At 38.8% G+C, this 13,244-nt stretch overlaps 1 protein-coding gene across 1 annotated transcript in view; it reads left to right on the top strand.

Moving 5' to 3' along the window:
- STAB1 (stabilin 1) overlaps positions 1-13,244 on the top strand; it is a 105,589-nt gene that overhangs the window by 33,473 nt on the left and 58,872 nt on the right. The window contains exons 14-23 of the mRNA XM_063292860.1: positions 1,525-1,587; positions 2,208-2,321; positions 5,025-5,078; positions 6,362-6,442; positions 6,732-6,890; positions 8,183-8,245; positions 9,559-9,660; positions 11,282-11,368; positions 12,199-12,310; positions 12,761-12,944. Coding sequence (XP_063148930.1) covers positions 1,525-1,587; positions 2,208-2,321; positions 5,025-5,078; positions 6,362-6,442; positions 6,732-6,890; positions 8,183-8,245; positions 9,559-9,660; positions 11,282-11,368; positions 12,199-12,310; positions 12,761-12,944 — 1,019 coding nt within the window. The remainder of the gene's footprint in view (positions 1-1,524; positions 1,588-2,207; positions 2,322-5,024; positions 5,079-6,361; positions 6,443-6,731; positions 6,891-8,182; positions 8,246-9,558; positions 9,661-11,281; positions 11,369-12,198; positions 12,311-12,760; positions 12,945-13,244) is intronic.

Below are 13,244 nucleotides of genomic sequence, written 5' to 3'. Positions count from 1 at the left end.
CACTTATAAAATGGCTGCTGTGCTGAGTCAATATACCCACTGAACAAAAAATGAGTTAGCCATCTCGCAATGTTTTCTGCCATCTTTGTGAGCCCAAAAAGTACTAAATATGATATTGGAAGCTACTGCTTTGTTGTGCAGCATCCAACTTCCTAAATAACTCTCTGGTTGGAAGAAACTCCATAAAAAGCCTACTGGACCCCAAAGTGGGCACCTGTAGAGAGCATTGTATGCTATGCTGTTGGCTGGCAAACCACGACAGCTGTGTGAGATGCTTATTTACATTGAACCTTCCTTGAACTTCCATGGTGGATAAGGTTGTAGCAAAAACTTTCCTCACAAGGCAACACGAGCTGTAACCTGAGCTGTGCCAGGAGGCTATGGGGGGGGGGGGGTTACATGAGGTATGCATTGCTATTTAGACCAATCAGCCTTCTGCTATGTGAATTACTGTTTTAGTGCACTTGCTTAGCTGGGGGAATAATAAAAGAGAGCTTACGGCTTGAATCGGGGCTCTCATCCCGAGGAAGTTGTGTCTGTGCATTCTTCCTACATTCTTCATGAGAGACCACAAGCTCTCATCCTGAGAAAACTTGCAGCCTGTGTATCCTTCATGAGAGACCACCACAGGCACCATGGAATGTATCTGGGAACATCAAGTTGTCTACACTTCCTTATAGGCAGACTATAGTATATTTACTTATTCCTGACTCAAAAAGTGAAAATTTCCCTCAGCTAACTCTACTGGAAAGTTGAAAAAACATCCCAGGAGAAGGCAATGGCAAACCACTTTGGCGTTGTTGCTAAGAAGCCAACATGGACGTGTCCCCATAGTTACCAGGAACTGAGCTTGATTCAACATTCCTTAACATCTCTATTAACTCATCTTTAAAAAAAAAAAACTTGGGCATGCAGAGATAGAGCAACCTTATATTACTCTTTGCTGGATCAAGTCCTCTGAAGATTTCCAGAGAATCTTCATGAAGTACGATATTTGCAGATAGCAATCAGTTGTTGTTTTCTGTATCAGTTTTCTTTTAAATCTTTTATAGTTCACTTTTTTACAAGACATTTGCAAAACAGGAAACTGGGTATATACAATAGGCTATTACAACACCATGTTCATTCTACTTCCATTATTTCCGGTGCATTTTTTTCCTGTGGTTCAGATTCTCTGTGTTGGTTCATATCTTGAAAGCCACCTTGAATTTAAGATATTCGAAATGCAGAATGAAAATGCTTCGCATGCATAGACATGTATATTTAGTAACTTAGATTGTGCTCTAATCATAGTTACTAAGGAGCAAATTCTACTGAACTCAGTGGAAGGGGAAGCATTGTGAGTGGAATTCAAAGGCTTTCCGTACAAAATAACATTAGTTATGGCACACAGTAGAAAGAGGAGAGAAATCTACCATTACTTGTTTGCACATGCTGTATATATTTCATTAGTATACTGTTTCAAACTGAAATGACTTTCTGGGTATATCACCACTTCTCATTCTAGTCTATCTGTTTTTGCAGAAAACAATTGCAGAAATTCTTGCTTCCATGGAGATCACCAGCAGATTTGAAACTATATTAGAAGTGAGTATCTCTCCCATATTCTGGCCTGCAGAAAATGAACACTGATACTGCAGCTTCTTTTTTAGATTGGGAAAAATGCAGGTTTTGCTTTTTGAACATTTAATATTTTTATGACTCAAATTAGGATACAGAAAAAGTGTTGCCTTTTAAGAGAGCAAAAGAAGAATTGGGTGTACTGTAGTAGATAATGGAGGTCATTAAAATATTAATAAATCTCATGAAGAATGGTTTTCAGATCATTTCCATAATATGGCTGTTGGGCAGTAAGAGATTCAACCTTTCTCCACACAAGAAACAAGATCAGGGTTTCTTTTCTTCAAATGGTCCTCCTATCCATTGTTTATGAACCTCTGAATTGATCTATCATTGGATCATTTTCAAATAAAGTTCTTCACACCAAATCCTGTTGAAATCAGTAATCCTTAGTGAGCTACAGAAATTATTTGACCATTTCAGTAGGACTTTAGTTTGGCTGGACTAGATCTTTATCAAGAATGCTGGGAGTAATTGGTTTCTGTGATTTAGCAGTTTAGCATAATTCACACCCAGAAATATTTACTTTGCTAATTAAACAATTTACACTAGAGTTATTTATGCCCATGGTGCTTAATATTTTGCAGAATTGTGGCCTTCCATCAATTTTGGATGATCCTGGATTTTTTACTGTGTTTGTACCAAGTAATGAAGCAGTGGATAAATTAAGAGATGGAAGACTAATTTATCTCTTCACAGAGGTGAGACAGACTTTGTCAGTTAGTTTGAGGATTATCATAAGGACATATAAGTTTTCATTTTGATCAGACTCATGGATTGTTCATATAGCCAATTGTTTTGTCTTTCCAATATCAGAAGTGTTAGTAAATGAGGGCAATCATAAGAATGATTGTTCTATGATATGCCTTCTTAAGGGCGACATTCTAGAAAATCTTTAACTTATAGCTTGTTCCGTAAGCCATTATTGTAAATATGGGTTTTTATTTTGTCCTGTATCTGTTCTTATGCAATTGAATGCTGCTGTTCATTACAGAATTTAAATATTCTAATGTGAACTATCTACTGGAAGTTTTATATAGAGAGATAGATTTTAATGTTACTATGTCTTCTGATATGCTTATTACATACATATATGAACTAACATAAATGCAAATGCATAGAAAGATATGGGAATTGCTACAGTGGAGAATAATTACATCTATCAACCGTTTTAATCCGAAGTTTTACTAAGGCTAACTGCGACTCCCAAGGGAGACTGTTCTGTAGTTTGAGAGTAACACAGGAAGTGGCATCTTCCACATGCTGAAGAAGGGCCTCTGAAAGTGTGGGTATCTTTAACAGGGTTTTAAGAGATCTGTATCTTAATACCCAGATAGGTTCATAGGTAGTCTGTCAGATGAGACTACCTAAGCCTTAAGCTATTTGGAACCTTGGAAGTAAAACTCAGCAGCTCAGATAGTGACTGAAAATTGATTGGCACCAATTCAGGTCTTTCAATGCAGGCTTTTCACATTTGCCCTGGATTCTGGCCCTGAAAATGTGGAGTAGATACGAAAACGTTACAAAAACTATTCTAGAAAAGGATCAAAAGCAACAGTCTTACAGGTCAATCTTGGAGCTGAGCTGAAAGACTAAAATATATTGGGAGCTCAAACAAGAAAAGAAGAAAACCGAAGAGTGCAGAGAACTGAAGGTGTTATGCTTGAAACAAAGAGTACAATGTAATCAGTGGCTTTGAGATTGGGCTCAAGATAAGACAGGATGAAGATGTCAGTAGTTTGTTCCAGGGAAATAAAAGGAAAGCTCACGAATGTTCCTGATGACATTATTGAATTCAGACTGATTGACTGAATAATATAAAAGCTGAGGTCACAAGGACTGTGTAGTTGATGCTCTGGATTCTGTCTGCTAAGGAATGCCATCTGGTAGGGCCTGGGAGGAAGATTTTTTTCTGTAGTGCTGCCTGCCCTTTGGAACATCATCCTCCAAGAGATCAGATTCTGCCTGACCCTGTCAGCATTTCTTAAGGCCTTAAAACAGTGTTTCTCAACCTCAGCAACTTTAAGAAGGATGGACTTCATGCTGGCTGGAGAATTCTGGGAGTTGAAGTCCATCCATCTTAAAGATGCTGAGATTGAGAAACATTCATCTAATGAATGGAGGAAGCACATGGATCTCTTCAATGTAATTGGTGGAGGAAAGTCATAATAATTCTGAGGTCCTTCAGGTTAGTATTCTTGCTTTCAGCAGTCTTTGAGGTCTCTGTCTCTGCTGCTTTTTCTGCATTAAAATGAATTGCCAGGATAATATCAGCAGAAGAATAAACTACAAAGATAAAATTGCATATGAATTGAGAAGTTGGGTGGGGGGAAGAGCCATGTTAGTTTATGGTGGCAAAAAATCAGGAATTTGGTCACATCTTTTCTGACTAACACATTTTATTAAAAGGCATAAGCTCCTGATTATGTAAACTAAGAGTCAGCATGTATGCATTCCTCTGTAACATTGAGCAGAATGGCAAAGCATAACTTTAAATAAAATAAACATGCTTTTTCCCTGACTTAGTCTCAAGTAACACTGTTTTTATTACAAGCAGATGCAAATCTAGGATCTGGTTTAGAACACAGCAATCTAGAGTTTTGGGTTTTATTTAAATTGAAATGGGAAAGCCAGAATCTGGTTGCAGAGTAGTGGAAGAATGATTGATAATAAGTAAGATTGGATCTTTATAGGGTGAAGAATTAACCTTCTATGTTAGACACATTTCTGCAGCTTCTAATTTTCATGTTATCACTCTTTTATCCTCTTTGCATTGGCCAATGCAAAATTCCTTCTTGTTCTTTTTTTTTGCCACCCACTTCTCCCCTTACCCACAAGAGTGCTATTAAGATTACCTGTTTGCAGCATTTATTTATATCAATACATAGATAGATATATTAGATCAGGGTTTCTCAACCAGGGTTCTGTGGAACCCTAGGGTTACATGAGAGGTCACTAGGGATTCCCTGGGAAAGCACAATTTATTTAAAAAATTGTTTCAAATTCCAGCAACTTCACATTAAAGTGGTAAGTTACCCTGTTAGTACATATATACAGGGCTACCCATGAAACGAATGTAATAATTTTGTAACTTCTGGCCTACATTTGAGCCTGAATGCAGGGGTTCCCCGAGGCCTGAAAAATATTTCAAGGGTTCCTCCAGGGTCAAAAGGTTGAGAAAGGCCGGATTAGATACATAAATTTTCTGCTAAAATTCAAACTGTTTAGAGTGAAAAGTTAATTTGGCATATTTGTACAAATCATGCTGTCCTTCAGGAAGAAATTCTGATTTTGAAATATAATTTGCATGGACAAGAGATTGTTATTTACACTCTCTTATGCAATCAGCATCCATTATGCATAATGTCTAAGGATAGTATGTAATTGCTTTTTTCCTGTTCCAGGGCATAAATAAGCTTCAGGAACTTGTGAAACATCATATCTTTCCCACAGCAGCGGTAAGGCTGTTTTTGCTTTTCAAGTTAATTTCATCACTTTTACAAGTAATTTGCTCCTTGCCAAGGCTCTGGACTGGTGAAGAGGAAATGCAAATGGACAAGAGCAGGGTTTCTCAACCTTGGCAACTAAGATGTGTGGACTTCAACTCCCCTCCCACGGCTGGCTAGGGAATTCTGGGAGTTGAAGTCCACACTTCTTAATGTTGCCAAGGTTGAGAAACCCTGGACCAGAAGTTCGCCTGAAGGCCTATGTACTGATGGAGGCTAGTTCCCTTTCTCTAGGCAACTAGCACAATACAAATAGAACAATAGGAGCAAGCATGCTGTTTAGGACATGCCAAAAGAGGCAGTGATTTATAATTGTTAAACTAAATTTGTTGGTTTAAAACAAATAGAAACAAGCGGGGGCTTCTGATTGTGCCCAGTTAGAAACCCCTGTTTGTGGCTCATTTGTTTAATTTTAAATGTGGATCTTAATCTTAAATAATTCTCCCAGGCAAAAGCTTCTCATGTCCATTTGTAAACCATGTTACGGCATCAGATACTCTCAGACCATTTAATATGTCTTATATGGATAAAAGTTTTATTGGATTTGAAGTGTGATCACACATACGTAAGAGCTAGATTCTTTATTTGCTTGAGTATACTTTCCATTGGAAGTAATTGCAAGCAATTTGTAAGCACCCTTTATAAAAACAAGACTTGCCTCCCTATAAATTTGCAAAAAGTAGCTGCCCATTTCCTGGGAAAGCATTCTTTAGGCCAGTTATATCATAATTGGTCATAAACACATATTCCAGCACATCTATTTCCAAGGATGATGTCATGGCTCAAGTTAACACTTGCATTCTCCATTTATTTATGCTATGCTAACACTGGTCTTAGAAATTGTCTACTTAATCCTGTAATTTTCAGTTTAAAATTATAATTAGATCCTCTTTATATTTATTCCCAAGTAAATCTCACTGTTGTCGATGAGACATAATTTCAGTAAAAGTGCAAGAGGCTGCACGTGACCATGGACGGAGCCCTATCTGGATCAGGACCATGGCGCCAGGGAAAGATTTGTGCCTGCACCATAAGAACTTCACCCAGATGCACCTCCAGTGAGAAAGTAGCCATGCCCCTCCAGAAAGCCAAGCGTTTCTCTGGGCCAAATAAAAGTAGCTCATGAATGGAACATATTGGTCTGAAGCCTCAGTGCCTGAGAATGACAGTTGTATGTGAGATGGGTGGCTGTATAAATCAAATACACACATATATATAAATAAAATGTTTTCCAGGTCTATGTGGAAAAACTAATGATGATGCCACATATTCTGACCATGGCAAACCAACTGCTGAAGATTGAGATCAGTAACGATGTAAGTACTGTTACAATGTACACTGAAATTCATAGAATATTACTGTCCAGTTTGATAGGAAACTGTAGAAGTTGCCCATGATTTTGACTACATTCTAGGGACAGTAGCTAGCAGGTTTATGTACAAATTCTCCTTATGCATAGCTCCCTCCAGGACTGAGGAGATATTTTCCATTTTTCTACTTTGAAGCAATTACACCAATACCTTGAACAGGGTCTACCTTGCATAGATCTGTCTCAGTGACTTCTAGCAATGTGGTGAGCAGATACTTTTTTTTTTTTTTACTCAGGGAAGGATTCTGCTGGATGATTCCAAGGTTGCAATAGTCAAAGGGGATATTATGGCATCAAATGGTATTATTCATACATTGGATGGCATTTTGATTCCTCCGTCAATACTGCCGATTCTGCCACAGAAGTGCAATGAAATACATTATAAAGTTTTGGAGGTAAGCCAAGGATGTCCACTTTTCTCTTTATCTTGTATGCTTTCCTCCCATATGTTAGATGGAAAGTTCTAGGGTGATGGGAAAAGGCTCCATTCTTTCAATACAAACCCAATTTGTTCCCCTGTTATGAGATGGTGACTTGTGGACCAACCAGTCCAACCCCAGCAGACATTTCCTCCTTGTACCTTTTCTGCAAATTCAGCTCTTTTCCCATTAATTTCCTCCCTTTACTCCAAGTCTAAAAGATGACAAATGCTTGTCTATGTACATATTATACCCAGGCTATTTTTAACCTCGAAAGCAGTTTGGCTCTTCAGAGGCCATCATATTGCATTTCCTGTGAGAACTAGGCTTTCCTGTTGACTCAGCCTCTGCCTGTTGACCTGGTGAGGATTCAGCACCTTTCGCAGAACATCTGCTTCCTGTTGCTTACATAGAGAAGCAAATAGGCTTCTAGGCACTGATCTTACGTGGTCACTGTAGCAGCCATTGCAGCTGCACTAGCAGATGCTATGGGACAGATTTATTTTTTAAAAAAATATTGGAACAATTCTCATCTGGTGTTACATATGGGCTATAAAAGGAGAGTACAATCTTTAAGGCATTAACTACGATTTAAGCAGCAGAAAGAAAGATGGTGAAATTGCATTAAAAATATGCTTAGTAGGAAACAAGTGGCTTCTTTTTTTGTTATAGTGCTGTGCTGAATATTTCCTCAGCGTTTTTTTTGGCCATTCATCCTGCCTGAAGAAACTCATTTCCTTTCTCCAATGAAAAAACATTTAGTGAAATTCTGATGGATGAGGTGGGATGGGGTAGGGGTTTTTCACTGGCGTTAGGATTGTTTTGATTTTTTTTGCTTTATTTCTTTAATAGAACAAGATAGAGAGAAAAAAAGTAAAATAAAAATGTTTAAAAATAACAAAAAGAGAGAATGAGAGAGAGGGAGAGAAAGCAATGCAATTACAACCAAATAAATTATATACTGTATATAAGGGCTTCTCTTGCATATATAGATGTACACATATACATTTTTACATAACAGTTTCATTCAAAGATAACCATTTTTCATTGTAATCATCCATGCATAATCTATGTGTGTAGACAACTTGTTTGTCAGATGCAAGTAATATCAATCCTTCAATCCACTGGGTAATTGAGGCCATACATTTGTCTTTCCCGTCTTGGAGAACTAATCTTCTGGCAGTAATAAGGGCATGGAGAATCTGTTTCTGTTATTTAGCATCCTTTTGTATTAAGTAATTACTTCTTATCCTTGGCTTTTATTACAGGGATCTTGTGTGGATTGTGAGCTCCTTAATAGCAGCGTTTGTCCTCCTGATGGCAACATTATGGTAACTGGCCCTGATTTTTCTTTGTGGAGGTTGTGCTGTGTGTGGGTAGCTGCCTCTTATGCCCCTGTCACAGGAAACATTAATCATACAATGCAAATGCATAGCATGAATGTTAGCTGTCATGACTTCTATATGCAGCCTTTCAAACCTTCCAGATTCTGATACTTTCGGTGAAGTCAGCCCTCTACCTTTCAACTGTAATTCTAGATGAGAGATAGATATTCAACAGATACCCAGAATTATATAAACAAACCAGGAAGGAAATAAAAAACCACGTTTATCAAAATCAGTACAGGGCAGAACCAGGCACCCAGCCTTTTTTCTGCATTGGCATCTTTGAGGCCAAGTTAATAGAGGCTTGAAAAGGTCCACTTTGGCTGGTGTCAGCTGGAGGGAATCCAAATTATTTTAAGCATATTTGAACTGCCTTTTATTTTGTTTGTTCATGTTTAGTTGTTGCATTTCAGTCCTCTTGCCATTGCTCTTCTAGCTTCTCCATCAGTTCTGGAACAGCATGCTGGTTGACTACAGCAACTGGGACAATAGTGATTTCCAAGGACTATGAAATACAAACATGAATTGCTGTTACTGTATGCTAGTTGTATTTCAACAGTATCAGAGTACATGAGGACAACTGAGCAAGCCTGTATGCTGTGGAAGTTGCAAATACATATTTCTAAGAGCCATTGTATCTGCAAAGTACCATTTTATGGAACATGCTTGACAGTGAATTGACTGCTGCTGGCATACTAGATATTTCAGTTCTTTAGAGCAAGCCCTGGTCATTACTTGAAGTGCTCCTAACTTAAAAAGGGGGAAAAAAAGAGTTCTCATTCAAGGTTTTCTGAAGTTGGGTACTTAAAAAACAGAATACAAAATTATGTTGAAACCTCTGTTGTTCTGTCCCTCTGAAATAAGTGAGTCTTGACCATTGTTTACAATGGAATTCTCCAAAGTTCTCTAAAATTGCTTACAGAATGACATCTGCCTTCTTCCCTATCTCTATCCAGAACAGATGACTGCCTTGTGATGTGTTGGCTCCTAATCAAAAAAACTTGCTTGCAACACAATTTCTGTTGTGTCTTCCTTGTTCTGTCTCTTTGTGAGGTGAACTAGAGGGCTACCTTGAAAAGCACGATTGCTCTTTGTCAGAGGGAAAGCTGTTTTGTGGCTTTTCCTGTTTTGTAGTCCTCCCTCTGACTTTGCCCCTCTTTGAACATTCATTGGCTGGCAAGAGCTTATGGAACATATGTGAAAACATGAAACATATATGAAACATGTTTTTTTAACTATAATCCATTTTGCTTCCAAAGGAAGACAAGGCTTTTTCAGCAGAGTGTGTTTATACTCATGATCCATTTGGTTTGAATGTTCTGAAGAAGGGTTGCCAGAGATACTGCAATCAAACTATTGTGGTAGGTGTAAGGTACCAGCAGGGAGTATTTATTATGAAATGTCATGTTTCCATCATTCCAAAATTTATTCAGTAGACTCCTTGCCAAACCTTGGATTACCTCCTATTTGCCATCTATGAAACATGCTCTTGGACTAGGAGCTTAGTAATCTATTGTTCACTGGTGACGGTCTACATGTCTATATGTGGCCGCACGTTTCATCTTGTCTACTGGGTTCCATTTTTTTTTACCTTGCTTTTTTTTTATACTGTGAGTTGCCCAGAATCCATCCGGAGTTAGGTGGCACCGAAATCGAATGAAATAAAATTAAGAAAATGCTCATCTGGACACTTTTTACTCTAAGGTGAAGCATCCCCACTGTCAATTTCCATCCATTCACAAACTATTCATCACAATTCATTCTACCACCATTTCTTCACCATTGTTGAGGACATATATCCTTTACTCATCACTGTTGTATCAGCACAGTGATGGTTGGATGACTGTAGAAGATATTGTAGCTCACTAGTAGGGATGCCTGTGAGTTGGCAATCATCAGTATGAATATAGTTAAGTGAATGGAAAGTTGCCTATGATGGCGCCAATCATTTTACAGGAGCAGGACCTAACACTGCTGTGTCACCATTCACTTTCCTTTTCTTGTGGTAATCCTTTCAGGAATGGAACTTTTATGTATTGAATGTGTTCAAATTCTCACCATGCTAATGGTAAGTCTGTGAAGATCAATACAGAGAACATTTGACTCTTAGAAATGGACAGTGTCTTGTAATGTGGAGCACTTCTATTTAGCGTATTATATCATACACGCACACACGCATATCTCATAACCAGTCATGCTATCTTTTAGAATATTCTGTTTCCAGTTTCTCCTCTTTTCTGCACCCTCCCCAATATTCAGTCAGCATTTCATGCCCAGTGTTAGTCCTCATTTACCTGTATCTGGTTTGCAACATAAAATGTATTTTTTAAATACTTATTCGAAGATTAAGGCTCCCCCAAGTCTGTTCACCTCCTCCTATTTTGTGTGGCTGAAGCTGCTTTAGATATATAAAGATTCAAGTGTGAACACTGAGCTCTTTCTTGTTCACATAAATGCACACACACACACTCTCACACACACAACACACATATTTATACATACAAGAAACATAGCAAAAGGAAGTTCTCCCCTCCCTGCCCCATGAGATCAGGGGTGTCTTCAGGGTGTGCATTGCACAGTAAAAATGGGCAGAGCTTCAGTTGCACCTTCACAACCACCATCTTGACCACATAGTGTGTATGAGATATTGTCAGAGAATTTGGGATAGCTGCCTCGCATTTTGCCAGAGGTTAGTTCACAGATTCAGAGAGTCCCAGAGGCTGTTTCTGGGCCAATATTTCCTCACTTGTTCTCCTCCCTGCCCAGACAAAAGTTCCCTTTGTTACTTAAACAGTCCTTTGATAAAGAATATGGGCCTCTTTATTAAGGTAAGATAAAAGCAAACACAAGACCTTTCTTCCCTTGAGTCTCTCTGTCAGGGAGGGGACAGTGGGAAGGTGTAGCTATACCTTGAAAAGGGAAGAAGAATGGCACATTGAACACTTTTTTTTCATTATTTGCTGTTGTGTATTTATTTAAAAGATACCTGGATGCTGCAAAGGGTTCTTTGGTCCTTCCTGCAGCCCATGTCCTGGTGGATACACCAATCCATGCTACGGCAAAGGAAACGTAAGTGTGTGAGGGATGGGAGGCTGGGCAAGGACTAATGAGAGCACAGATGTAAACCATCAAGGGAGAATAGTGGATGAGTCAGTTGACAGCTTATCTCATAAACAGCACCTTAGCTCAGATGAAAAGAAATCTGGGGAGAAAGCATTTTAAAGCATTCAAAGAGACTCCGCCTTGATGAACTCACTATAAATGAGGCTGGGAAGTTCTTGTTATAGTTTCCAAGATTCTAAATTTATCCCAGACAAGCATTAAAGGTCCTTTTCTGAAGTCTGTGTAGCTTCTGCTTCCTTGATCTTGCCCAGCTGTCTGGGGCTCAACAAAGTGGCACAGAATTCTTAGCCATGTATTAAATAAGTGTTAGGGGAAAACAACAGTTGCAGGAAACTTGCAGATATATGCGGTTGAACTTTGCAAAGATCAGAGAAGAAAAGAGAAAGTTGTAGAAGAACAGATTTGATTGAAGACAAATGTCATTGCTGCAGCCCCAGAAGAATTTAATATATACGGCTACATTAAGAATACATTTATCTATCTATCTGTCTGTCTGTCTATCTATCTATCTATATCAATTTATATATATATATATATATATATATATATATATATATATATATATATATATCTCAAATTTTTAGTACCACCCATCTCCCCCCAAAGGAGGGACTCTGGGCGGTAATAAAAATTTATAAATTACATGGTAGTTTATAAATTACACAGTAATTTAGTAGTGAGGCTTGACTAGGTCAGGAGAATGGCCTTGCAGTAAGCTGATAGAAAGAGCAAGTGGCCTCCCGTAACATCCCATTGGCATTTGGTTTTCCCCTCAGTGTAATGACGGGATTCACGGAAATGGTCAATGCAACTGCCACGATGGCTTCAAAGGAATTGCCTGCCACATCTGCTCAAACCCGAACAAGCACGGGGAGAACTGCAATGAAGGTCTGGGACGCAAATCAAGCAGGAAGGAGCTGAGCTAAGGGGAGAGATTTGGCTGCTTGAAGCAGAGCTAGAAATGGCACCCTTCCTTCTGCACCCAGGTCCATAATACCCAAGCCTGGTAAATTTATTCTGGTGCTGGAGAGAAGAGGAAAAGGAAAGGGTGCCACAAGCTTCCCCTGCCTGGAAGTAAAAAACCAATAAAATAATAATGGACAACTCAATAATTTGCTGCCCTTCCCTAAGGAGTGCCAGAAGTTACCTCTTTTTATGCAATATTTTGGCCCACACTAATCCTCCATCTTTTATGGTCAGCACCACAAAGCTGAAAGGGAGCCCCAAGCCACCCCATGGATTAAATTTCATTAAAGGGATTCAGGAAATCCCACAATTAAAATCTGAATGTCATAATGTTGATTGAGGTCTCTCTCTCTTCTCTACCCATAATGGAAGATTGTGGCTGCCTCCATGGAATTTGTGACAACAGACCAGGAAGCAGGGGTGTGTGCCAGGCAGGGACGTGTATGACTGGCTACACTGGGGAATTTTGTGACACACATACTCACAATTGTGGATCTGTTGATGCCGCTGTCAACTGCCATGTCCATGCAACCTGTACTCTGAATGGCGCTGTAAGGTGGGTCTGGGATCAGAATCCTTACTCTGTTTGAAGGGGAAAGGCATAAAGCCTCTGCAGCCATAGCTTCATATTTAATCTCTTGCCTAAAAGAAGTGTATGGAAGCTTTAAGGCATGAAAATGTAATACCTCCTTCTATCCTTTGAAAAACAACTTTGGTAAAAGTGAGGAACACAACAGAACAGTCCATTAATTCCATTTGGATGTTCCTAAACATCCTTCTTTGGAGCATGACCCACTAAATTCAATGGGATTTCTTCTACTGTGCAGTAAAAATGCTTAGGATTGCCCAATTTTTT

This window comes from Candoia aspera, chromosome 2 (genome assembly GCF_035149785.1).
Source record: "Candoia aspera isolate rCanAsp1 chromosome 2, rCanAsp1.hap2, whole genome shotgun sequence".
Taxonomy (NCBI): domain Eukaryota; kingdom Metazoa; phylum Chordata; class Lepidosauria; order Squamata; family Boidae; genus Candoia; species Candoia aspera.
This window is presented reverse-complemented; position numbering and strand designations above follow the sequence as displayed.